The following is a 26,574-nucleotide window of genomic DNA, read 5'->3' on the forward strand; positions in this document are numbered from 1 at the left end:
TTGGCACTCTCCCCTGGATCCCTTGGGCTTGTACTTTTTTGATCAGTCTGCCATGTGGGACCTTGTCAAAAGCCTTCTAAAATCCATGTAGACTACATCAAATGCACTACCATCATCGACCCTCCTTGTTACCTCCTCAAAAAACTCAATCAAGTTAGTCAGACATGACCTTTCCTTAACAAATCCGTGTTGACTGTCCTTGATTACTCCGTGCCTTTGTAAGTGACGGCTTATCCTGTCTCTCAGAATTGATTCCAATAATATGCCCACCACCAAGGTTAGACTGACTGGCCTGTAATTACTTGGTCTATCCCTCGCTCCCTTGTTGAACAATGGTACGTTAGCAGTCCTCCAATTCTCCGGCACCACGCGTGTATCCAGTGAGGATTGGAAAATGACGGTCAGAGCCTCAGCTATTTCCTCCCTTGCTTCTTTTAACAGCCTGGGATACATTTCATCCGGGCCTGGTGATTTATCTACTTTCAAAGATGCTAATCCCCTTAACACTTCCTCGCTCACTCAGTTTATCCCATCCAATATTTCATACTCCTCCTCAACTACAATGTTTACATCATCCCTCTCTTTTGTGAAGACAGACACAAAGTATTCATTGAGAACCATACCAACATCTTCCATCTCCACACATAAGTCCAGTGTTCTGGCGAATCAAATAACTCGGGCTGTAGATCGGGCTTTAAGCTAAATGGGGTGGGGGGGGGGGGGGGGGGAGGATTTAGAATGTTGACGAGAAAGGAGAAGGAAGTAGTACAGGGAAGAGATGAGGATAATAACCAGAGTGTGACAGGAAGGGACAGAGTGAACAAACATAAGAGTGCACCAGCAAATGGGGTCAGAGTAGGAAAAAATGGTAAAAAGACAAAATTAAAGGTTCTTCATCTGAATGCGCACAGCATTCGTAATAAGATAGATGAATTGACGGCACAAATAGGAACAAATGGATATGAGCTTGTTGCCATTACAGAGACGTGGTTGCAAGGTGACCAGGGTTGGGAACAGAATATTCAGGGATATCTGACATTTCAGAAGGATAGGAAGAAAGGTAAAGGTGGTGGGGTAGCTCTGTTAATAAAGGATGAAATTAGTACAATAGTGAGAAATTATCTTGGCTCAGAAGGTCAAGATGTAGAATCAATTTGGGTGGAGGTAAGAAATAGCAAGGGAAAGAAATCACTGGTGGGAGAAGTATATATGCCCCCTAACAGTAGCTACACTGTAGGGCAAAATATTAATCAGGAAATAAGGAGGACTTGTAAAAAAAGGTAATGCAATAATCATTGGTGATTTTAACTTTCACATAGATTGGACAAATAAAATTGGTAAAAGTAGCCCTGAGGATGAGTTCATAGAGTGTATTCGGGACTGTTCCCTGGAACAATACGTTGTGGAACAAACCAGGGAACAGGTCATTTTAGATCCGGTAATGGATAATGAGACAGGATTAATTAATGACCTCAAAGTAAAGGATCCTTTAGGAAACAGTGATCATATGATGATAGAATTTCACATTCGGTTTGAGAGTGAGGATCTTGGACCTGAAACTACTGTATTAAACTCAAATAAGGGCAATTACAATGGCATGAGGACAGAATTGGCTGAAGTGGACTGGGAGAACAGATTCGAAGGTATGACGGTGGATAAGCAGTGGCAGACATTTAAAAAGATATTTTATGACTCACAACAAAAATATATCCCAGTAAGGAGGAAAGACGCCACGAGAAGGGTGTACCAACCATGGCTAAGAAAGTTAAGGATGGTATCAAGTTCAAAGAAAAGGCATACAGAGTGGCAAAGATTACTGGTAAGCCCGAACATTGGGAAAACTTTAGAAACCAGCAAAGGAGGACTAAAAAAAATAATAAAAGAGGGAGAAAATAGATTATGAGAGTAAACTAGCAAGAAATATAAAAACTGACAGTAAGAGCTTTTACAATTTTATAAAGAGGAGGGAAGCTAAAGTAAGTATAGGTCCCTTAGAGGATGAGACTGGGGAAATAATAATGGAAAACAAGGAAATGGCAGAGGCATTGCACAGATATTTTGTATCAGTCTTCACAGTAGAAGTCACTAATAATATACCAATAATAGTAGATAATCAAGGGGCAAAGGGGAAGGAGGAACTAAAAGCAATTCCTATCACTAGAGAAAAAGTACTCGGCAAACTAAAGGGGCTGCAGGCTGTCAAGTCCCCTGGACCCAATGGCTTGCATCCGAGGGTCTTACAAGAAGTGGCTACAGAGATAGCGGATGCATTGGTTGTAATCTTCCAAAATTCACTAGATTCTGGAAAGGTCCCAGCGGATTAGAAAACCACACATGCAATGCCCCTATTCAAGAAGGGAGTGAGACAGAAAGCAGGTAACTATAGGCCAATTAGCCTAACATCTGTCATTGGGAAAATGCTAGAATCGATTATTAAGGAAGCAGTAGCAGGAAATTTAGAGACTCAAAATAAAATCAAGGAGAGTCAACATGGTTTTATGAAGGGGAAATCGTGTTTGACACATTTATTAGAGTCCTTTGAGGAAGTAACGAGCAGGGTGGATAAAGGAGAACTAGTAGATGTAGTGTATTTGGATTTCCAAAAGGCGTTTGATAAGGTGCCACATAAAAGGTTACTGCACAAGATAAGAGCTCATGGTGTTGGGGGTAATATACTGGCATGGATAGAGGATTGGCTAACTAACAGAAAACAGAGAGTCGGGATAAAAGGGTCATTTTCAGGATGGTAATCTGTAACTAGTGGGGTGCAGCAGGGATCAGTGCTGGGGCCTCAACTATTTACAATATATATCAATGACTTGGATGAAGGAAGCGAGTGTACTGTGGCCAAATTTGCTGATGATACAAAGATAGGTAGAAAAGTAAGTTGTGAGGAGGACACAAAGTGTCTGCAAAGGGATATAGATAAAGTGAGTGGGCAAAAATTTGGCAGATTGAGTATAATGTGGGAAAATGTGAAGTCATCCACTTTGGTAGGAAGAATAAGAAAGCAAAATAAAATATATTATATAAATGGAGAAAGACTACAGAATGCTGCGGTACAGAGGGATTTCATACATGAAACAAAAAGTTAGCATACAGGTGCAGCAGATAATTGGAAAGGCAAATGGAATATTGGCCTTTATTTCAAGGGGGATGGAATATAAAAGCAGGGAAGTCTTGGTACAACTGTTCAGGGTGCTGGTGAGACCACACCTGGAGTACTGCATATAGTTTTGGTCCCCTTATTTAAGGAAAGATAAACTTGCATTGGAAGCAGTTCAGAGAGGGTTCACCAGGTTGATTCCGGGTATGGAAGGGTTGTCTTATGAGGAAATATTGGGCAGGTTAGGCCTATACTCACTGGAGCTTAGAAGAATGAGACGAGATCTCATTGAAACATGTAAGGTTCTGAGGGGGCTTGACAGGCTAAATGCTGAGAGGATGTTTCCCCTCATAGGGGAATCTAGAACTAGGGGGCATAGTCTCAGAATAAGGGATCGCCCATTTAAGGCAGAGATAAGGAGAAATTTCTTCTCTCAGAGGGTTGTGAACCTTTGGAATTCTTTGCCCCAAATAGCGGTGGAGGCTGAGTCATTGAATGCATTCAAGGCTGAGTTAGACAAATTTTTGATCAGCAAGGGAGTCAAAGGATATGGGGAACAGGCGGGGACGAGGCCAGAATCAGATCAGCCATGATCTCATTGAATGGCGGAGCAGGCTCGAAGGGCAAATGGCCTACTCCTATCTCTTATGTTCTTATGATACCTTTTTGGTCTTGAATAGGCCCTACTCTTTCCTTAGTTATGCTCTTGCTCTTAATGTATTAATAAAACATCTTTGGGTTTTCCTTGATTTTACTTGCCAATATTTTTTCATGCCCATGCTGGCCATTACTGCAGTGCAGTATTAAAGGGGGCTCAAATCCCACCAGTTGTGAAATTTAAATTCAATAAATCGGAGGGGGTCAGTCACTGAATAAGGATCAGGAGCCCTAGCCGATTTTTTCCCCTCTGTAATCAGAATTCTCATGTCCATACAACACCCCGCCCCGCCCCCTCAACCCCATTCTGATGAACTAACTGAACCATTGGGGAAGTTTGTTACGTATAGGTTTATTTAACTTTTTACACACATATTAGGAGTGTAGGAATTCAAATCACAACTTGTTCAAGTTTTGCACTTGCAGCTGATGTCCTTTGAAACCCTCACAGCCCTCTCCAGATATTGATTTTCTTCCACAAGTCACTCTTCAGCCTTGAAATTACACTATGCAAATATAACGCGCCCTATGAAAGTCTGCCATCGCAACAGTAGTGTCGAGCGTTAAAATGCAGCAAAGGATTTTGTGCAAAAACATCAAGTGCTCACTCGCCAGTATTCGCAGAATGTAATCGAGACCCTCAGTGACTCAACTTTTAAATTTAACAAGGATCAGAGCCAGCCTCTGGCTCATACCTGCTGCACCGCACCCACGCCCCCCCCCACCAACCAACTTCTACCCACTTTGCATGAACTGATTAGCCAGAATTTACAGAAACCTGAGCACATCGGCCATGAACCTTCCTGCAGACGGAGCCCAGCGCTGCCAGACAGAAGCATGGGAACAGGAGGAGGCCATTCAACCCCTCGAGCCTGTTCCACCATTCAATTAGATCATTGCTGATCTGGATCTTAACTTCATTTACCCGCCTTGGTTCCGTAACCCTTACCTAACAAAAACCCATCAATCTCAGTTTTGAAATTTTCAATTGACCCCCAGCCTCAACAGCTTTTTTGGAGGAGAGGGTTCCAGATTTCCACTCCCCTTTGTGTGAAGAAGTGCTTCCTGACATCACCTCTGAATGGCCTGGCTCTGATGTTAAGATTATGCCCCCTTGTTCTGGGCTCCTCCATCAGAGGAAATAGTTTCTCTCTAACTACCCTATCAACTCCTTTAATCATTTTAAACTTCAATTAGATCACCCCTTAATCTTCTATGCTCAAGGGAATACAAGCCTAATCTATGCAAACTGAGCTCATAATTTAACCCCTTTAGCAGCCGCCTCTTGGGTATGGGGTACAGGGAGGCACCTTCATCCATCCATCTATCCAATCTAATCTTGAATGTTGACAACCTTGGGTCCAGCAAGAGATCCGTGCACATTCGTCTTATGCACATCTGTCAGTAATACTTAAATAAAACTGTTCAGTGTTTAACATTACGATAGGACGGGTAGATGGGAGCAAACTGTTTCCAGTAATTGAGGGGGTCTAGAACAAGAAGCCATTGATCCATGGTTAAATGTAAGAGATTTAGAACAGAGGGCAGGAGAAACTTCGTCACAGAGAGTTGTGAGGCTGTGGAATTCACTTCCGGGGTCAGTGGTTGAGGCAGAAACTATATCAACATTCAAGGTTTGATTGGGTAGATGGATGAAGATGCCCCTCCCTGTACCCCACACCCACGTGGCTAGTGCTCATGTGTGACCCTAGACAGAGAGTGCCAGAAGGCTATTCATCTGCAGAGTGCATCACAACCAAGCACTTACCAGCAGCGGTCACTACATGGAGGAAGAGGCAGGTTTTCTCTTCTCTAACCCAAACTGTAGCCCTCCCTACCCCCTAGTTGAAAGTACCTAACTCAGCACAGACCAGGTACAAATCCGGGATGTTCCTGGTCTGTGCTGCTCAGAGACAACATACTATCCAAATCACTGGGGGAACCCCAAGTCTTAACTAATAGGGATGCCTCAGTGAAGAGCTAAAGCCCATTGAGCAGGACACCAATGACACCATTGGTAATCTGCTTAGGATGGCTCAGGGTTTCTTAATTTTTTTCAATATGTATTTGCTGTTCTGGCTCTTTTCTCCTCTTCTCCCTTCCTCTTAGTTCAAGCTGCAACTCTCCACTTCCCCACTCGAACTTCATGCTTTCACCGTTATTCCCCCAACTCCAATTTCACGTGCCACTCTTCACCTCACCTCCCTCACTCCAACTTCACAGCGTGCCCCCACCACCGCCCCACCAGATCCTCCCCTTTCAATGTCACCGCTGGCTTTTACCTCCTGCTGCTCTAAGCAACCGAAGATTGGAAGAGTTTCTGCTCATAGCGTGCAGTGGAATTTAATCAACTGGAGCAGAAATAGGAGATAGGAACCTGCAATAGAACTGAAGGGGTGGAGATGGGTGAAGGGAGGGGCAAGAAAAGAGAGGGTATAAACAGGAGGAGGAGCGGCCAGCAATGATCCTTGTCTGCAGGCCAAATCCTCACAGGAGGAAATCACTACTTTAGATGGTAAGAGGCAAGAAACGCCACAGTTTTGGAGTCCTGTGAATGTGAATCAGAGCAGGAAATGAAGTGACAACAACTCTTTTCAAGATAAAGGCAACAGGAATCAGCTCCACCAAGCACTAATGCGCACATTATATACAAATGAGGGAGGTCATTCGGCAAATCTTAGCCCATCCATCCCAAGGGGTGGGAGTGTAAGGAAGGATTTTGCAGTACAGTTTCTTGCACTGGCTTCATTCGAAAAACAATGAACAATGACCTACCAGAATGAACTATTGCATTTTTTAAAAAAATTATCCCCAAAAGCTCATCAGCAATTCTACAAGTTAAAAGACTCTGGTGAGAAACAACAATGGGCGCAATGGAGACCATTAGGAAACTCAAAGAAAGAAAGAACTTGCATTTATGCAGCGCCTTTCAGGTCCTCAAGATTTCCCAATGCATTCATAGCCAAAGAAATACTTTTTGAAGTGTAGTCACTGATGCAATGTAGGGAAAAATTGCAGCCAGTCGCACACATCAAGGTCTCTCAAACAGCAGAGGTAAATGACCAGATCATCTGTATTTTTAAAGTGATGTTGGTTGAGGGATAAACGTTGGTAAGACTCCCTGCCGTGGGATTTTTTACGTCCACCTGAGGGGGCAGACAGAGCCTTGAATTACTGGTACCTCCGACAGTGCAGCTCTCCCTCAGTACTGCACTCAATGGAACAGGCCACTCCCCTAGAACAATTCCAATTGAAACTACAGACATAGCACATCCATCTCTATAGCAACAGGAGTCAGATAGACATAGAATCATAGAAAATTTACAGCACAGAAGGAGGCCGTTCGGCCCATTGTGTCCGCGCCGGCTGAGAAACGAGCCACCCAGCCTAATCCCACTTTCCCATATTTGGTCTGTAGCCCTGCAGGTCCCGGCTCTTCAGGTGTACATCCAGGTATTTTTTTTAAATGAGTGGAGGGTTTCTGCCTCTACCACCCTCTCAGGCAGCGAGCCCCACCACCCTCTGGGTAAAAAAATTTTTCCTCATTTCCGCTCTAATCCTTCTACCAATCACTTTAAATCTATGCCCCCTGGTTACTGACCCCTCCGCTAAGGGAAATAGGTCCTGCCTATCCACTCTAGGCCCCTCATAATTTTGTACACCTCAATCAAATCATCCCTCAGCCTCCTCTGTTCCAAGGAAAACAATCCCAGCCTATCCAATCTTTCCTCATAGCTAAAATTCTCCAGTCTTGGCAACATCCTCGTAAATCTCCTCTGCACCCTCTCATAGTGCAATTACATCTTTCCTGTAATGTGGTGACCAGAACTCAAGCTGTGGCCTAACTAGTGTTATGCTATGCTAGTTCCAGCATAACATCCCTGTTCTTATATTCTATGCCTCGGCTAATAAAGGAAAGCATTCCATATGCCTTCTTAACCACCTTATCTACCTGTCCTGTTACCTTCAGGGATCTGTGGATATGCACTCCAAGGTCCCTCACTTCCTCTACACCTCTCAGTATCCTCCCATTTATTGTGTATCCCCTTGCCTTGTTTGCTCTCCCCAAATGCATTACCTCACACTTCTCCGGAATGAACTCAATTTGCCACTTTTCTGCCCATCTGACCAGTCCATTGATATCTTCCTGCAGTCTACTGCTTTCCTCCTCACTATCAACCACACGGCCTATCTTTGTGTCATCCGCAAATTTCTTAATCATGCCCCCTACATTTAAGTCCAAAAAGCAAAGGACCAAGTACCGAGCCCTGCTGCACCCCACTGGAAACAGCCTTCCAGTCGCAAAAACCCCCTTCGATCATGACCCAATTTTGGATCCAATTTGCCACATTCCCTTGGATCCCATGGGCCTTTACTTTTTTGACCAATCTGCCATGTGGGACCTTGTCAAAAGCCTTGCGAAAATCCATGCAGACTACATCAATTACGCTACCCTCATCAATCCTCCTTGACACCTCCTCGAAAAATTCAATCAAGTTAGTCAGACATGACCTCCCCTTAACAAATCCATTCAGACTTCATTCTAAATTCAACACGCCTTCACGTGCTGACAGATTTGCATGTGCTCATCTCAAGAGTCGCCCTGAAACTGACTGACACAAGCACATCCACCAAAGACAACAGTATCGGGATACATCCTAGGCATTTACGTGCGCTGAAAGTTTTACTCTGCATCGGCCAGGCATTTGAGGACATAGGAACATAGGACAGCTGGCATACGGCGACGGTGGACTTTCAAAACACAAATAAACTTGGAGAGAGAATTAAACAAAATAACATTTTATCCGGATTTTTTTTTTAAAAATCTACAGCTAAACATGCTTTCAATGTCCATAAATTACCGTTTTCATTTGCCATCATATTTGCAGTGTGAAAAGGATACGAGGAGTCCCCTCCGTTCGGCAGACCAGGTAGAGGCAGGCAGCGACCACGTGGCTCATTTTTCGTCCCCGGGTGAGGTGTTTGCTGACTGCCATTTTGAAGAAGTTAAAAGCAGTATCGAGGCAGTGCTGGTTCAATTGGAGCTGGTTACCGAGCTGGTGAATCTGACGCCGACCTAAGGAGTAAAAGCAAAAAAAAAGGACTTAGGATGTGCGTTTACACAGCACCTCGTCACATCTCTCAGAATCCTCTCAAAAGCTTCGAATGCAATGAATTACTTTATCGTGCAGTTACTGCTGTTATGTAGGAAAGCATGGCAAGTCGTTCTGAGTCAACAACCCTCAAACTGCAATGAGATGATTGACCAGTATTTTTTTTTATTAAAAAGGTGTGTGGGGTGCTGGTTGAGGGAGGAATGTTGGTAAGAAGAGTGCACCAGGCTCCTGTAGTGCCGCAGAATCTGCGGCGCCCATTTGGATCAGAATAATCGTCTAGCCTCGCATTTGAAGGACGGCACCTCTGACAATGTAGCGCTCCCTCAAGTGTTGCTTTGGAGGGTCAGCATAAATTATATGCTCCAAGTTCATGCGATGGGGCTTGAACCCACAACCTTCTGACTCAGAGGAGAGTGTGCGAGGAACTCAGCCAAGCTGATAGCTGGAAAAAAATTACTCACTAGTCTTCAGTACCAATTGCATGAATTGCTATTGCAAAAACGTTGCCCGTTTTGGCCAACTAGTTACATACACCACTGTCGTAAGTGTTGTTGAGTGTTGGGAGAAAGGTCGCTTGTGAGATCAGTCCATCTAGGGCCATTTCTTCTTCCTGCTGTGACTCCACTGCCTTGGTGGGTAAATGCACCATGCGACAGTGAGCCATCCAGGACCATCCAGACCATCTGTCACTCCCAGTCTCTCTGAAAGATGAGACATTAAACTGAGGCCCCGGCTGTCCTCTCAGGTGGACATAAAAAGTCCCACGGCACTATTTGAAAAAGAGCAGAGGAGTTCTCCCCAGTGTCCTGGCCAATATTTATCCCTCAACCAACATCGCTAAAACAGATCATAGAATTATAGAATGGTTACAGTATAGGAGGAGGCCATTTGGGCCATCGAGCCCGTGCTGGCTCTCTGCAAGAGCAATCCAGCTGATCCCACTATCCCGCCCTTTCCCCATAGCCCTGCAAATTTTTTTTCCTTCAAGTACTTATCCAATTACCTTTTGAAAGCCACAACTAAATCCACCTCCACCACCCTTTCAGGCAGTGCTTTCCAGATCATAGCCATTCGCTGCGTAAAGATGTTTTTCCTCATGTCGCCTTTGATTCTTTTGCCAATTACCTTAAATCTGTGTCCTCTGGTTCTCCACCCTTCTGCCAATGGGAACAGTTTCTATCTATTCTGTCATCTGATCATTTCTCTCATTGCTGTTTGTGGGACCTTGCTGTTCGCAAATTGGCTACCGCATTTCCTACATTACAACAGTGACTACACTTCAAAAATACTTAATTGGTTGTGGAGCACTTTGGGACATCTTGAGGTTGTGGAAGGTGCTACAGAAATGCAAGCTCGATCTTTCTTTACTTTCAAGGAGGTACCCAATTCAATCTCTAGACTGTGCTGAATTAGCCGGTGCAGGCACTACCAGAGCCTCTAGGCTGGTCATGGGGAGAATAAAAATTATGAGCTGAGGTTTCAGCTCCTGATCACTATCCAGTGGTTCCTGTGAATGTCGGGTGAGGACGATATCGAGCTTGGCTATGATACTCCTGAAAAGCCTGCTGACACACACTGTCCAGGGATACATGTGAAGAATGGCTGTGTGGATGAGGTACTGAAGGGCAGCTGGTGCCCATGAAACTACAGCAACACTCACCATACGCAGGAAGGAGAGAAAATGTGAGAGGGGAGCAGGAAATGCAAATATTAGACAAAATAGAAGAAACAAGACAATAAAACGTGACATGTTTCTGTACCAAGCAACGATTGTCTCCTTAGATTAAAAAAAATCACAAAATATATGTACATAAAAAGAAAATCTCCGGGTTTTTTTTATTACAACTGTTCCACTGTATCCTAGCACAAGAGGGATTCTCATCCTTTTGTTCAAATCCCTCCATGGCCTCGCCCCTCCCTATCTCTGTAACCTCCTCCAGCCCTACAACCCTCTGAGATCTCTGCGCTCTTCCAATTCTGACCTTGTGTATCCCTGATTTTAATCGCTCCACCATTGGCGGCCGTGCCTTCAACTGCCTAGGCCCTAAGCTCTGGAATTCCCTCCCTAAACCTCTCCGCCTCTCTAACTCTCTCTCCTCCTTTAAGATGCTTCTTAAAACCTACCTCTTTGATCAAGCTTTTGGTCACCTGTCCTAATACTTGTTTATGTGGCTCGGTGTCAAATTTTGTTTGATAATGCTCCTGTAAAGCACCTTGGAATGTTTTACGACATTAAAGGTGCTATATAAATGCAAGTTGTTGTTGTTGAGAAAACTGAACAGGGAATTTTTGTTAAAAAAAGGCCTGCAGCACATTTTTACCCCCAACACCAAGCCTGCTTCTGTGCATTGCTCTCCAATGTCTATACACTGTCCCACACCTCCACTATCCTTCAGGGCCCTTTGGAAGCCGATTCCAGAAACACAGATTCAATCATGTGCGTGTCCGCAGAAGACGGAATCTCCATCTTGTGAGCTGGCCATCGCCAATGGATACAGGACAGCGTCTTCAACTTAACAAAAAAAACGGGCTAAGGCGTGCATCACAGGAGATCAGAGTGCCTGCACCGAATCTGGAGAGTAGGAATAAAAAAAGTGGCTCTCCGCTCATCAATTGATCAAGGGCGGTAGGTTTATATTTGCTTGTACTATCAACTTGGTGAATGTTAACTGCAAGAAACCAGCATATGGGGAGTTAAAGAACAATGCAAGAGCTGTTCTTCTATTCCTCCTCGGCCACCAGCTCCCGTAACAGAAAGGAATGAAATGGAACGAAAGAAAGGACGGAAGATCAATAACTTGCATTTCTATAGCGCCTTTCACGACCTTGCTACGTCCCAAAGCACTTTACGAGCAATGAAGAACTTTTGAAGTGTAGTCTTTATTGTAATGTAGGAAATGCGGCAGCCAATTTACGCCCAGCAAGTTCCCACAAAACAACAATGAGATAATGACCAGATTATCTGTTTTTTTTAAAACAAGTGAGATTGATTGAGCGAAATATTGGCCAGGACATCGGGAGAACTCCCCTGCTCTTCTTCCAATTGTGCCCTGGGATCTTTTACATCCACCCGAGAGGGCAGTCAGGGCCTCGGTTTATCACCTCATCTGAAAGACGGCTCCAACAGTGCAGCAGTCCCTTAGTATTCCACTGGAGTACCAGCCTGGATTATGTGCTCAGGTCTCTGGAGTGGGACTTGAATCCACAACCTTCTGACTCTGAGGCAAAAGTGCTACCTATTGAGCCAAGGCTGACAGCTTAGTGCAGCCGAGTGCCCATAATCAATGTAAACTTAATGGATTTGTTTTAGATCAGCAGTAAGGGAGCCCCATTTCTTTTGTTGGATGCACCTGGCCACTATCGGTGGTGATGTTAAGATGTTGTATCGTGATATCACTGTTCTGCGCACGCATGCTGACCAAAATGTCAAGGTCAGCCTTCGTATCCAGGGAATGAAGCCTCGCTGGGCAATTGGTGTACAAACAGATCGGCTGCATGTTACAAAACTAAGAGTGGGAGAGTGACTCAGTGAGCTCACTCTCTGAAGTCCCACTTCATTTATATAGCACTTTTAACGCAGTAAAACGTCCTAAGTCACTTCACAGGAGCGTAATCAGATAAAATTTGACACCGAGCCACATAGAGATATTAGGTCAGGTGATCAAAAGCTTGGTCAAAGAGGTAGGTTTTAAGGAGCATCTTAAAAGGAGGAGAAAGAGGTGGAGAGGGAATTCCAAAGCTTAGGGCCTAGGCAGCTGAAGGCACGGCCACCAACGGTGCAGCGATTAAAATCGGGGATGCGCAAGAGGCCAGAATTGAAGGAGTGCAGAGATCTCGGAGGGTTGTAGGGCTGGAGGAGGTTACAGAGACAGGGAGGGGCGAGGCCAGACCAGGACCCAATGTAGGTCAAGCAGCACAGGGGTGATGGGTGAATGGGACATGGTGCGTTTTACCTTTCGCAACAGGTGGTGGCAACTCGGGTGGGGGAGGAAATCACAAGCCTCTAAGGCATTACAAGGTGCAATGAGAGACTCATTTCAAAAGTGAAAGCTATCATGACAACATTAGTGTTGCAACAGAGGCTCGTCTATTAGGACATTATCAATTTAGCAGCCTAACATTGCAGTCTGTCTCCAGCCCCGTCTCCGTATGCATGCATAATTAAAAGCAGAGTGATTGTCTCATGGGCTTGAGAGTCCGGAACAGGATGAGTCAGGGATTGAGGCGGGGGGGGGGGGGGGGGGTGGGTGGATGGCAGAAGAATTAAAACTAAAACAAAAGATATTACTGTCCTACAGATACCAGACAAATCGGTACAGAATAAATAAATAACGCACCCAGACTGTGGGCGTGGAGATAAGACAGAGGATCAGTACTCATGAGAATATCCTGTGGGTATGTAAACACAGACACACTTGTGTTTGGGGTCGGAGATTTGGTGGGGGGGGGGGGGCGGTGGAAGAAAGAGGCTAGGTCGGGTTTGAATGTGAAATAAGCCTTACTCAGATGCTGTCAAAACTCCTGCAATGAAGAAAAAGAGTGATTGCAGCCATAAAAGCCTCCCCCCTCTCTCAGTCCCAACCCCTCTTTCTCTGGTAGCTGAATACTTCAGCCAGCACCAGTGTAATTGATTATCCATCCCGCCTACGAAATGACTCATCTCTTGTAGTGACTCATGCACTCCACTACAGAGAATGAAAACTCCGATACTGGAAGTCTTTCATCCATTGTTAGCTGCACTGCTCAACAGTCTCTGGGTGGGAGTGGGAAAAAGCAGTTCATCTCATTTTTGCCCCCTCTATCCACACACCATCTTCCTCGGTCGAGGAGTGTAAGTGAGAGTGTATCCATTCCCCAGACATCAGAAACACCAACTCACTATCTTAAGCAATACAGGATGGAGGTTCTGTCTCGCCCTCACGCAACACTGAGTCAAACAGACCAGGGCCGATCTCTGGTCTGGTGCTGAATCAATCTCAGTGTCCCAAGGAGGAACAGGAGTGAGCAGGAGAAGTAAACCTCTCACTCTGATGGTCCAGGGGCTGGAAAACTTGTCATTCAACGGTCTCTCATTTTGGGTACTGCACATAATCACTAGTATGGCACTTGGCAGCAGGGGAAATAGCTATAATGAGACAGTCGTGCTGTAGTCACTGGATTCGAGAATGTTATGGGGGATCTAACCAAAGTGTTCACAATGATCAGAGCTTAAGGGTAAATAATAAAAGAATAAAAATTGTGAGGTTATGCACTTTGGCAGGAAAAATCAGAGAGCAAGTTATTATCTTGATGGCGAGAAACTGGAAAGTACTGCAGTACAAAGGGATCTGGGGGTCCTGGTGCAAGAAAATCAAGAAGTTAGTATGCAGGTGCAGCAGGTGATCAAGAAGGCCAACGGAATGTTGGCTTTTATTGCTAGGGGGATAGAATATAAAAACAGGGAGTAATTGCTGCAGTTATATAAGGTATTGGTGAGACCGCACCTGGAATACTGCATACAGTTTTGGTCTCCATACTTAAGAAGACATACTTGCTCTCGAGGCAGTACAAAGAAGGTTCACTCGGTTAATCCCGGGGATGAGGGGGTGGACGTATGAGGAGAGGTTGAGTAGATTGGGACTCTACTCATTGGAGTTCAGAGGAATGAGAGGCGATCTTATTGAAACATATAAGATTGTGAAGGGGCTTGATCGGGTGGATGCAGTAAGGATGTTCCCAAGGATGGGTGAAACTAGAACTTGGGGGCATAATCTTAGAATAAGGGGCTGCTCTTTCAAAACTGAGATGAGGAGAAACTTCTTCACTCAGAGGGTGGTGGGTCTGTGGAATTTGCTGCCCCAGGAAGCTGTGGAAGCTACATCATTAAATAAATTTAAAACAGAAATAGACAGTTTCCTAGAAGTAAAGGGAATTAGGGGTTACGGGGAGCGGGCAGGAAATTGGACATGAATTTAGATTTGAGGTTAGGATCAGATCAGCCATGATCTTATTGAATGGCGGAGCAGGCTCGAGGGGCCGATTGGCCTACTCCTGCTCCTATTTCTTATGTTCTTAATATTTCAGTGAGTCGGTAACAAGGAGGAATAAACTTAGAAACTAGAAGTAAAAGGGGGAGGTTAAAAAGGATTTTTCATGTAAAGGGTATTAGAATATGGAATACTTGTACCTTGGAAGTAAGAAACTAAATGGGGTAGAGAAGCAAAGAGATCTGGGAATACAGGTACATAAATCACTAAAAGTAGCAACACAAGTTAATAAAGCCATAAAGAGTGCTCAAAAAGAAGTACTGGGGTTCATTTCATTTATATAGAACATTGGTTAGACCACACTTGGAGTACTGTGTGCAATTCTGGTCTCCACACTATAGAAAGGATATTGAAGCACTGGAGAAAGTGTCGAAAAGATTTAAAAGAATGTTACCAGAATTGAGAAGATGCAAATATCAGGAAAGATTGAGCAGGCTGGTAAAGAGAGGAGACGACCTGATTGAGTATTTAAAATTACGAAGGGGTTCGATAGGGTGGGCGCGGACAAAATGTTTCCACTTGTGGAGGCGGCAATACAAAATAGTCACTAACAGACCAAATAAAGAATTTACCAGAAATTTCTTTACACCGAGTGGTGAGAATGTGGAACTCGATGCCACATGGAGTGGTTGAAGCAGAAAGCATTGACACATTTAACATGAGGAAGAAGGGAATAGATCAATACGGGAAGAGGTAATTAAGAGTGTGAGGAGGCTCATGTGGAGTATAAACAGCGGCATAGACCAGTTGGGCCGAATGGCCTGTTTCTGAGCTGCAGATTCTGTGTAAGTGGCTACTGAAACCAAGTCAATGCCAACATTTAGGACTGCATTAGATAAACAATGGCCCAGAATTTGCTCATAAAATAACAGTGAGGGGCTAATGGCACTCACCGTTATTTCCGTGCATCTGGTACAGCAATTTCCGGTGAGCGCACATGCACAGTCAAATGTAGAAATCCGGAAGTTGCTCTACTAGATGGCCTGCTGCTCCGAAAGCTGCACGGGAAGGAGATCTTGCCGGCTGGGCCAACGGGAAGTTGCTCTCCTGCCCAGCTGGAAACAAACTAATCTACACAGAAAAAGGTTCGCTCAGTCTTTTAGGTCTAAGCTAACTTTTAATGGCGTGGTAAGTCTTAATGGCTGCCAAAAAACCTCTCCGACACTGAAAATTAACTTTTAAAAATGTGGAGTCTCATTCCTTCGATTTTAATTGTTTTGGAGATTTTTTTTTTAAATGCAATTTTAATTTTTTTACCTTTTTCTTTGTCTTTTAATTAAATATTTGTTGCCCTCTCTTTATTTCACTTTCTCTAACTGATTTTACAATGAATTTACTGTTGTAACTTGCACTTCTTGGTTCTCACTGCTTGTCAAGGATGCTTCAATCTGATTGATTGAGGGAACAGACAGTTCCTTTCCCCGTTCACACAGCTCACAGATGCTCCCCATTGCAGCAAGTTGGTGCCCAGAAGCCCGTGGATAGTTTGTGTGTAAGTTTAAATCTAACGAGCGACAGGCACCATTCAGTCGCTACTCAGTGCAAATTCCAGGCCAATAAATATTAAGGGTATGGGAAAAGAGCGGAGAAATGGGATTGGAGTAGATAGTTCCAGTGTAGAGCCATCACCTGCACAGCTAAAGGAGGCCTCCTTACCAAAAGGTCCACAATTAGCCATTCCATACTCAAGAGCTTCACAATGTCATGCTGTAGCTGTCCATTGGCACATGATCATGAACAATCCTGGATACAATCTGCTTCATTAGAAATACCACATGGAGCTGGGGTAGGGTGGGATGGGATGGGGAGAAAGCAGCCCCTGAAGGGTCAGTCAGAGAATACTTTGCACAATGCGACCCCAGGTTTAATCCCCACTTCATGCAGAGATAATTGGTCCAAGACAGAGTGAGTGTCAGGACACCACACTGTCTCTCTTCTCCCCCTCCTCTCCAGACGGATAACCTGCGTAAACTCAGTCTAAGCTCACGCCCGACTTGAGTAGCAGAGAACTGGCACCACCTGTGATGATGGTTAGTGCCTTCAGGAGAGGAGGCTCAGAGAATACTTTGCACAATGCGACCCCAGGTTTAATCCCCACTTCATGCAGAGATAATTGGTCCAAGACAGAGTGAGTGTCAGGACACCACACTGTCTCTCTTCTCCCCCTCCTCTCCAGACGGATAACCTGCGTAAACTCAGTCTAAGCTCACGCCCGACTTGAGTAGCAGAGAACTGGCACCACCTGTGATGATGGTTAGTGCCTTCAGGAGAGGAGGCAAGAAAACTGGAGAAAAAAAAAATCTGCTTATGAACATCCAAACCACAGATACCACTTAACCACTTCAAAGGGTAATAAAATCATAGCGATCAGGTGACAAGTTATGAAACCACCCAAACTTGCTGCGAGCTCTGTTGCTGATCGTAAACTTAACAACACATAGTCATTCTTTCCAAATCGATATGAGCAAGCTCTCAATCCAGGTCTGTGAATTTAACCCTCCAGTTTCTCAAGGTTCTGCCTTTGCCTGAAATTTGTTCTTCACCCCACAGCTGAAATGATCGAAGCAGGACCTGCACCCTGGCCCCCAATCCCCACCCGCAGTCAGATACTGCTTGGGGTGATTCCTCCCTCAATTCTCATCCTTGTGTTCAAACCCCTCCATGGCTTCGCCCCTCCCTACCTCTGTAACCTTTGCAGCCCTACAACTCTCTGAGATCTCTGCGTTCCTCCAATTCTGGCCTGTTGTGCTTCCCCCATTTCCTTCGCTCCACCATTGGAGGCGATGCCTTCACCTGCCTGGGCCCTAGGCTCTGGAATTCCCTCCCTAAACCTCTCCACCTCTCTCTCCTCCCTTAAGACGCTCCTTAAAACCTAACTCTTTTGGATACCCGTTCCAATATCTCCTCATGTGGCTCATTGTTAAATGATTATGCTTGTGTGAAGCGTCTTAGGATGTTTTACTACGTTAAAGCCACTATATAAATGCAAGTTGATGTTATTGATTGTGCTGCAGCCTCCACTAAATAGCTACCTACTCAGGGTGACTCTGATCACGGGCTGAGTGTGTTATGATTAGGGCCGTCTCCCAACATCCCTCACTCAAAGACTGCAAAAGGCAGCTTCCATCAGCAGACCTATGCTGACAGAGTGAGGCTCATCCTGTTTCAAATTACAAGACTGAGGGGTAAAACGTATGATAAATTTAACAAATGCACGCACACACACACGCAATTGATTTTTCTGAACTAGCTAGGGTTAAAAAGAGAGAAACATTGTCCTTGTGAGTTTACCAGCTGAGAACAGGATCAAGCTGTCTGAGGGAATACAGGCCAGATTGTTTCATCCGATAATCAAATGAAGGTGACTGTTTGTGAAGAGGGCAAATGATGCACAGTGTCAGTATTAGCATTTCCTGAGTAACAGACACTAGGGACATGATTCTGACTCCGAGCCGGGAAGGAGGCAGGGGCATCTTTCCGGACGGGTTTCCCAGATGTCATTACGATTTTGATGTAAGGAGGTCATTTTTTTTTTGTCGGTTTGCCGTCTGACTAACCGGCCTGATTGACAGGCTGATCTCAATATCGGACGGGAGACCAGCCGGGGAGAGGACGTGTTCAGTTAAGTCTTCAAGTAACACTTTGTTTGTATGATGGAGGGGGGGGAAAATGCATGCGTGGGCAGGGATCGGCACGAGGGGAGGGATCAGGGGGGTGTCAGGATCGGGGGTCATCGTGGGCGTCGGCGATCGTTGTGGGGGGGGGGGGTGGGGGTGGGGGAAGAGATCGGGGTCGGGGGCCCACGATCATTGGGGGGGGGGTCACTGCAGGCAGGCTTGTTAGGCCAGGGGGAAGCACTCCTGCTTCTCCAGGCCCACAAGTTGTACCAGAAAGGCACCTACCTGTTAGTCTCAGGCCTTCTCGCCTTCTTTCACAAGGCGTGAAAGAGTAGGGCCGGGAATCCCAGCACCCCCCCGGGGTTGAAATGGGAAACTGTGGGAAAATGGAGGCCCGAAGCCTCCTTGAAAGCTTTTACGGCCCGACTCGCCTTCTGAGAGCGCTTTGGTCGCCCGCCCTTCCTCCCACCCCGGTGAAAACCGGAAATGGACAGGTTGGGTGCGGGTCTGAAATTTTGAATGTCCCCCCGCCCCCAACCCACCTGTTTTTCACTTTTAAAATCGTGCCCTAGATGTCAGTACTCATTAACATGGAAAGCTGCCACTCCCCACCACTGTATGTCTAGCGTCCAACTAACACAATCAGGCTTGTGTCCCATGTTGTTGAGTTTTATTATTTCACTGTTCCACTATAAAATTTGGGGGTCTTTCAGGAGCTCAGTAAGTTTAATTTCTCACGTGCAGTTCTCATGTTCAAAAGTTACTGAACAGAAGTGCTAAGACTTCGAAAGTTTCATTGTTCGGGGATAGATGGTGAAAGTAACGTATTGCTCTCTGAGGAGGAGAAAGGCTCTCATTCCTGATTGCCATGCAGTGACCCCAGCGTACATGTAAGGAATTGGGCAAGGTCAAGATCTGGCACGAACCATAGAAAAGATACAACACAGAAGGGGGCCATTCAGCCCATCGTGTCTGCGCCAGCTCGAAGAACAACCAGGTGCCCATTCTGATCCCACCTTTCAGCACCCGGTCTGTAGCCCTGCAGCTTACAGCACTTTTAAAAGAGTTGAGGGTCCCTGTCTCTACCACCAATTCGGGCAGCGAATTCCATACACCCACCACCCTCTGGGTAAAAAGGTTTTTCCTCATGTCCCCTCTAATCCTTCTGCCAATCAGCTTAAATCTATGTCCTCTAGTTTTTGAACTCTCCACTTGGGGAAACAGGTACTTCCTGTCTACTCTATCTAGGGCCCTCATAATGTTGTACACCTCAATCAAGTCTCCCCTCAGCCTCCTCTGCTCCAAGGAAAACAACCCCAGCCTATCCAATCTCTCCTCGAAGCTGCAATTTTCAAGCCCTGGCAACATTCTTGTAAATCTTCTCTGCACTCTCTCCAGAGCAATTACGTCCTTCCTGTAATGTGGTGACCAGAGCTGCACACAATACTCCAGCTGTGGCCTTACCAGCGTTTTAAACAGTTCCATCATTACATCCCTGCTTTTGTATTCTATACCTTGGCTAATAACGGAGAGCATTCCGTATGCCTTCTTCACAACCTTATGTACCGACTACGATGACCCCATGCAGTCTGATAGCTGAGGCTTGCACGTGAACAACAGCTGCTTGGGTGAGGGTGACTGTGGCATGGGGAACAGGTGCCCACGGAACCATACCTTAAGCAAGGAATTAGTGCCTTCAGAAGGGGAAACGGAGAAAATTAGTGGGAGAAAATGATGTAAAACAAAGCTCACAGCACGAAGTTGTGATGTTTAATTCATGGGCTTAACACACAACTCTGCACTAACTAATTTAAAGATCTCTGCTGTTACCTTTTTAAAGCCCACCTCAATTTTATACCCCTCTTCAATACACCAACTCACGCAGACATATGAACCGAGCCCAGGTCTCCCTGGCTCAGCTCCACACTGCATTTACCAAATAAGCCATCAAGGAGGCACAGTCTGCTAGTTATACTCCGATACCTGCATAGGTAATTTGGCTTCTGCTGGTAGTGAAGCACCAGCTTATCTGCGTAACAAATTTTCAATACATTCTCAGCTTATTAATGAATCTGCGCTTGGACCAAATGCTTGGACATCTTCACAAAAGGCCAGAAAGTGACCGGTAGATCAACAGTTGCCTTCTCTGCTACCAACTTGCGGCCATCGCTGCCAGCAGCAATCGTCATTCTGCCAACCTTTGCAAACCATCTGCCCATTGACACCAACTCATGGAGACTGACCTTCACTAGTGCCTCAATTCCCCATTGCATCGATTTCAAAATCCTTGACCTCATTAACAATTCAGACCACACAGTGAGATTGACGTTTTGTTTTGACGTTTATAACCTGCAACAACTTAATCTGTCAACTGACTTAACAGTTGTCTGATTAGAGTTAGCTTAGGCTCACACACCCAACAGTCAGAACTGAAATTCAACAGTTTGACCGGATATTTTGAATCCAAAAGATTGGTTCGGTTTAGAGATGAAAGAAGTCAAATTGCAAATGCTGGAATTTTCAAACAATGAAGGAAAATGTAGTACAGGACTGTAAGTGGTCTGTAAAGAGAAGAGTTAAGTTATCAAATGTTGCACTGGGGTCAACTCTTCATCGGAACTGTTTTGATGAAGGCTCTATACCCAGAACATTAACCGGTCCTTTCTCTTTACAGACGCAGGCAGACCTGTTGTATATCCTCAGAAAGTCTGCTCTTATTAGGAAGGAGTGCAGGGCTTCTAGGTTAAGTAGTTACTAGGTGTAAGTGATCAGTGAGGATATAAAGAAGGGAAGATGAGGTACAGATGTCTCTGGATATTTGACTAAGGCATGCATACAAGGCAGGTGTAGTGTCATACACCTGATGTATAAACTGGTCCCTCATCCAAATGAAAAATGTAAGATTTTTTTTGCAAGTCAGTTACCAGAGCTAATAGCAACAGGAGGAGGCCATTCAGCCCCTCGAACCTGTTCCACCATTCAATTATGATGTGGAGATGCCGGTGATGGACTGGGGTTGACAATTGTAAACAATTTTACAACACCAAGTTATAGTCCAGCAATTTTATTTTAAATTCACAAGCTTTCGGAGGCTTCCTCCTTCCTCAGGTGGTGTGGAAATTTCCACACCACCTGAGGAAGGGGGAAGCCTCCGAAAGCTTGTGGGATTAAAAATAAAATTGTTGGACTATAACTTGGTGTTGTAAAATTGTTTACACTTATGCAGGCAGTCACTGGGAGGGAGGCAAGTTACAGTAAACAGGCAACACAGATTAAATCAGAGTGTGGTTTTTCTATGCAAAGATCCAACTGCACTATGCGCAGGTTCTCGAAGGAATTTTTTTGGCCATTTCAAGGTTTAATTAATTAGTGTCATATATTTTTGATCATGTAAATGATCCAACACATATAGCGAGCAAATCGCGTTAGCAGCAACACGTCCGCTATAAGTGGTGAAACATAGAAACACAGAAAATAGCAGCAAGAGTAGGCCATTCGGCCCTTCGGGCCTGCTCCGCCATTCAAAATGATCATGGCTGATCGTCTAACTCAGTACCCTGTCACTGCTTTTTCCCCATATCCCTTTAGCATTAAGAAATATATCTATCTCCTTCTTGAATACATTTAATGACTTGCCCTCCACTGCCTTCTGTGGTAGAGAATTCCACAAGTTCACCACCCTCTGAGTGAAGAAATTTCTCCTCAACTCAGTCCTAAATGGCATAGCCCGTATCCTGAGACTGTGACCCCTGGTTCTGGACTCCCCAGCCATCGGGAACATCTTCCCTGCATCTAGTTTGTCTAGTCCTGTTAGAATTTTATATGTTTCGATGAAATCACCTCTCATTCTTCTGAACTCTAGTGAATATAGGCCTAGTCGACCCAATCTCTCCTCTTACGTCAGTCCTGCCATCCCACGAATCAGTCTGGTAAACCTTTGTTGCACTCCCTCCATGGCAAGGACATTCTTCCACAGATAAAGAGACCAAAACTGCACACGATGACACCACATGTGGTGTCACCAAGGCCCTGTATAACTGCTGTAAGACATCCCTGCTCCTGTACTCAAATCCTCTCACAATGAAGGCCGACATACCATTCGCCTTCCTAACTGCTTGTTGCACCTGAATGCTCGCTTTCAGCGACTGGTGTACAAGGACAACCAGGTCTCGTTGCACCTCCCCTTTTCCCAATCTATCACCATTCAGATAATAATATGCCTTTCTGTTTTTACAACCAAAGTGGATAACTTCACATTTATCCACGTTATACTGCATCTGCCATGCTCTTGCAACTTGTCTAAATCACATTGGAGCCGCTTTGCATCCTCCTCACAGCTCACCTTCCACCCCAGCTTTGTTTCATCTGCAAACTTCGAAATGTTACATTTAGTGCCCTCATCCAAATCATTGATATATATTGTGAATAACTGGGGCCCAAGCACTGATCCCTGTGGTACCCCACTAGTCACTGCCTGCCACCCGGAAAAAGACCCGTTTATTCCTACTCTCTGTTTCCTGTCTGTCAACCAATTCTCAAACCATGCCAGTATATTCCCCCCAATCCCATGTGCTTTAATTTTGCACACTAACCTCTTGTGTGGGACCTTATCGAAAGCCTTCTGAAAATCCAAATGCACCACATCCACTGGTTCTCCCCTATCTATTCTACTAGTTACATCCTCAAAAAACTCCAGTAGATTTGTTAAGCATGATTTCCCTTTCATAAACCCATGCTGACTTTGTCCAATCCTGTTAATGCCCTCCAAGTGTTCTGTTAGCACATCTTTTATAATAGACTCTAGCACTTTCCCCACTACTGATGTCAGGCTAACTGGTCTGTAATTCCATTTTTACTCCCTCTTTTTTTAAATAGTGGTAGGAACTGAGAGAGAGAGAGAGTATGTGTGTGTGTGTGTGTGTGTGTGTGTGTGTGTGTGTGTGTGTGTGTGTGAGAGAGAGTGTGTGAGACAAACTTGTTTAAAAGGACACACTATGTAACATCACTTTAAACATTTAACTTTAAAAAGGTTTTTCAAAAGGCACCATGACTGCTCAATATGTGGGATGTAAAGGGGTTGGGAGGACAAAGAGAAAGTTGCTTTAAAGCCTGTGACACAACCATCTCCAATAGCCTAGTGGATAAAGAGACTGTCAATGTAATACCGAGCCATATATGGTTCGATTTCTAGTCTGTGCTATAGAATCATACAGCACAGGAGTAGGCCATTCAGCCCATCGTGCCTGTATCAGCTCTTTCAAAGAGCTATCCAATTAGTCCCACTTCCCTGCTATAGAATCATATATTACAGGAGGCGGCGATACAACCCATCGAGCAGAGGTAGCTAACCTCGGTTTGGGCGTAAGTTGGGAAGCAACAATTGGCCTCAGTACCTCAAGCTGCCACTCCTGGTCATTTGACCCCCTGCAAGAAAGTACACAGGTCCAATGCCGCTTGAGGATTCAATTGTGATGCCACCCACACTCAAATAGCTGACTAAGTTCGCTGGTGGAGAACGACCACTTAAACACAGTACCATACATATGGAACCATATGATAGAAAGAGACTGCACGCTCTCAGATGGAAGAGGCAGAAAGGAGCATTAAGTTAAGGATGGTAAGCTGCTGTACTTGGACAGGGAGCCAACAGAAGATAAATTTCTCCCCATCAACTCACTTCTGGGAAAAGTAATTTGCAGCAAATACAAAGAAATTCTATGCAACATGTGTGTCTTGAAATCACTCCAGGGAATTTTAAATATATATTATATATATACCATGTGGCTCAGGATGAGTCATTTTATTCCCTTCTCCACTTTGTTACCAGATAGTGCTGCTCCTCACAGAAACTGCTGCCCAGCGCAAAAAAAGAGATTACTGAGCTTTATCAAGTGACATTCGGCAAATGTTAACCTCTTTTCAGATGCTGATGGACTTGGCTATATACTGCCTGTATTTTCTATTTTTAAAATGGTGATCAGACGTGAATCGGGAAATTATAGGACAGGTCCATGCCAAGATACAAGCACGTTTCTGATAATGCAACTGGAAGTTCAGGCCTAACAGTCGAGGGTAACTGATCGCTCCACACGTCTTGAAGCCTCCAGTCACGGCTGTGGTTATGTCGCCAGAGTTGCGATTCAGCGCTATTCCCACTCCATAGATTCTTTCAGAATGAATGAGTTCTTTATCCATGTGTCAGCCGTTGCTCAGCGGTAGTCCCAATCCAGAAACTTTCAGAACAAAATCCAGGCCGACACTCCCAGTGCAGCACTGTCGAGAGATGCAGTTTTTCGGATGAGACGTTAAACAGGGGCTCGTCTGTCCTCTCGGGTGGATGTGAAAGATCCCATAGCACTATTTCGAGGATGAGCAGGGGAGCTCTCCCTAGTGTCCTGGTCAATATTTATCCCTCACCCAACATCACTAAAACAGATTATCTGGTCATTTATCTCATTTCTGTTTGTGGGAGCTTGCTGTGCGCAAATTGGCTGCCCTGTTTCCCACGTTACAACAATGACTACACTTCAAAAAAAGTACTTCACTGGCTGTAAAGCGCTTTGGGATGTCCGGAGGTTGTGAAAGCTGTTATATAAATACAAGTTCTTTCTTTCATGAGCTTCCTCATCCGTATCTATCTTGTGATCTTACCATCCAGTGTCAAAGAAAGGGAATGCCATTAGGAGACAGGGCTAACCCATAAAACAATAGCAGATCCCAATATCAGCCTATTGTTTATTCCTTTCCTGTAGGCGAGCCTTGGGAACCCCATGAGGGCATGATTGAAATCAGTGCAGAGCCAAGCCCCTTTCTTCCAATGATGCAGCGCCAAGTCCTCGAGCAATAAATTGCTTTAGGAACAGGAGGCGGCCATTCAGCCCCTCCAGCCTGCTCCGCCATCCAATTAGATCATGGCTGATCTGTATCTCAATTTAATTTATCCTTTATATCCCATATCACTGGTTAGGCCTCAAGTTGAGGTATTAGGTATTGTGTAGAATTCTGGGCACCACACTTTAGGAAGGATGTCACGGCCTTGGAGAGGGTACAGAGGAAGTTTACCGGGATGAGGGACTTCAGTTACATGGAGAGATTGGAGAAGCTGAGATTGTTCTCCTTAGAACAGAGAAGGTTATGGGGTGACCCAATAGAGGTATTCAAAATCACGAAGGGTTTTGACAGAGCAAACGGGGAGAAACTGTGTCCTCTAGCAAGTGGGTCGATAACCAGAGGTCACAGATTTAAAATAATTGGCAAAAGAACAAGAGGGAAAATGAGGAGAATTTTTTTTTCCACACAGAGGGTTGTTAAGATCTGGAATGCACTACCTGAAAGGGTGGTGGAAGCATGTTCCAAAGGAACTTTCAAAAGGCAATTAGACAAGTACTTGAGGAGGATTAATTTGCTGGGTTATGGGGAAAAAGCTGGGGAGTGGGACTAAATTGGACAGCTTTCTCAAAGAGCTGGCACAGGCACGACAGGCCGAATGGCCTCCTTCTATGCTATAAGATTCTATGATTCTACACCCCTACCTAACAAAAATGTATCGATCTCCGTCTTGAAAATTTTAATTGACCCCCCCCCAGCATCCACAGTCTTTTGGTGGAGAGTGTTCCAGATTTCCGCTACCCTTTGGGTGAAAAATTTGAAGGACAACACTGAAAGGATGTTAATAAATGCACACACAATAGAGTATTTAAAAACAATTAGACAAAACAGGGAAGCAGCCATCAATTTAGAACATATGATGGAATTGCCAATTCAGATATAATTTGCTACACAAATACAGAAAAAAATCCAAATCACTTCCAGTAAGATGAGAATATGTAAAATGTTTGCACAGTTTAAAAAAAAAATCAGTTTTCTAATCCTGTTCAAAACTGAAGTACTTTTTGAATTAGTTCCTTGGCACTGTAAACATTTCTAAGTAGCCCCGTGAGCCCCAGTAACCCAATAACTAAAAGTGTCAATATCCCTGCTCTAGACAAAAACAACTTCCCTTCAATTCCACAAGCTCCCTTTAAGAGTGGCCTAGTTCCTTCAATTTGACA

The 26,574-nt window shown here is 44.8% G+C and overlaps 1 protein-coding gene across 1 annotated transcript in view; it reads right to left on the reverse strand.

The window, feature by feature from the left end:
• brf1b (BRF1 RNA polymerase III transcription initiation factor subunit b) overlaps positions 1-26,574 on the reverse strand; it is a 366,821-nt gene that overhangs the window by 286,523 nt on the left and 53,724 nt on the right. The window contains exon 3 of the mRNA XM_067992099.1: positions 8,667-8,840. Coding sequence (XP_067848200.1) covers positions 8,667-8,840 — 174 coding nt within the window. The remainder of the gene's footprint in view (positions 1-8,666; positions 8,841-26,574) is intronic.

This window comes from Heptranchias perlo, chromosome 10 (genome assembly GCF_035084215.1).
Source record: "Heptranchias perlo isolate sHepPer1 chromosome 10, sHepPer1.hap1, whole genome shotgun sequence".
In the NCBI taxonomy this organism is placed as follows: domain Eukaryota; kingdom Metazoa; phylum Chordata; class Chondrichthyes; order Hexanchiformes; family Hexanchidae; genus Heptranchias; species Heptranchias perlo.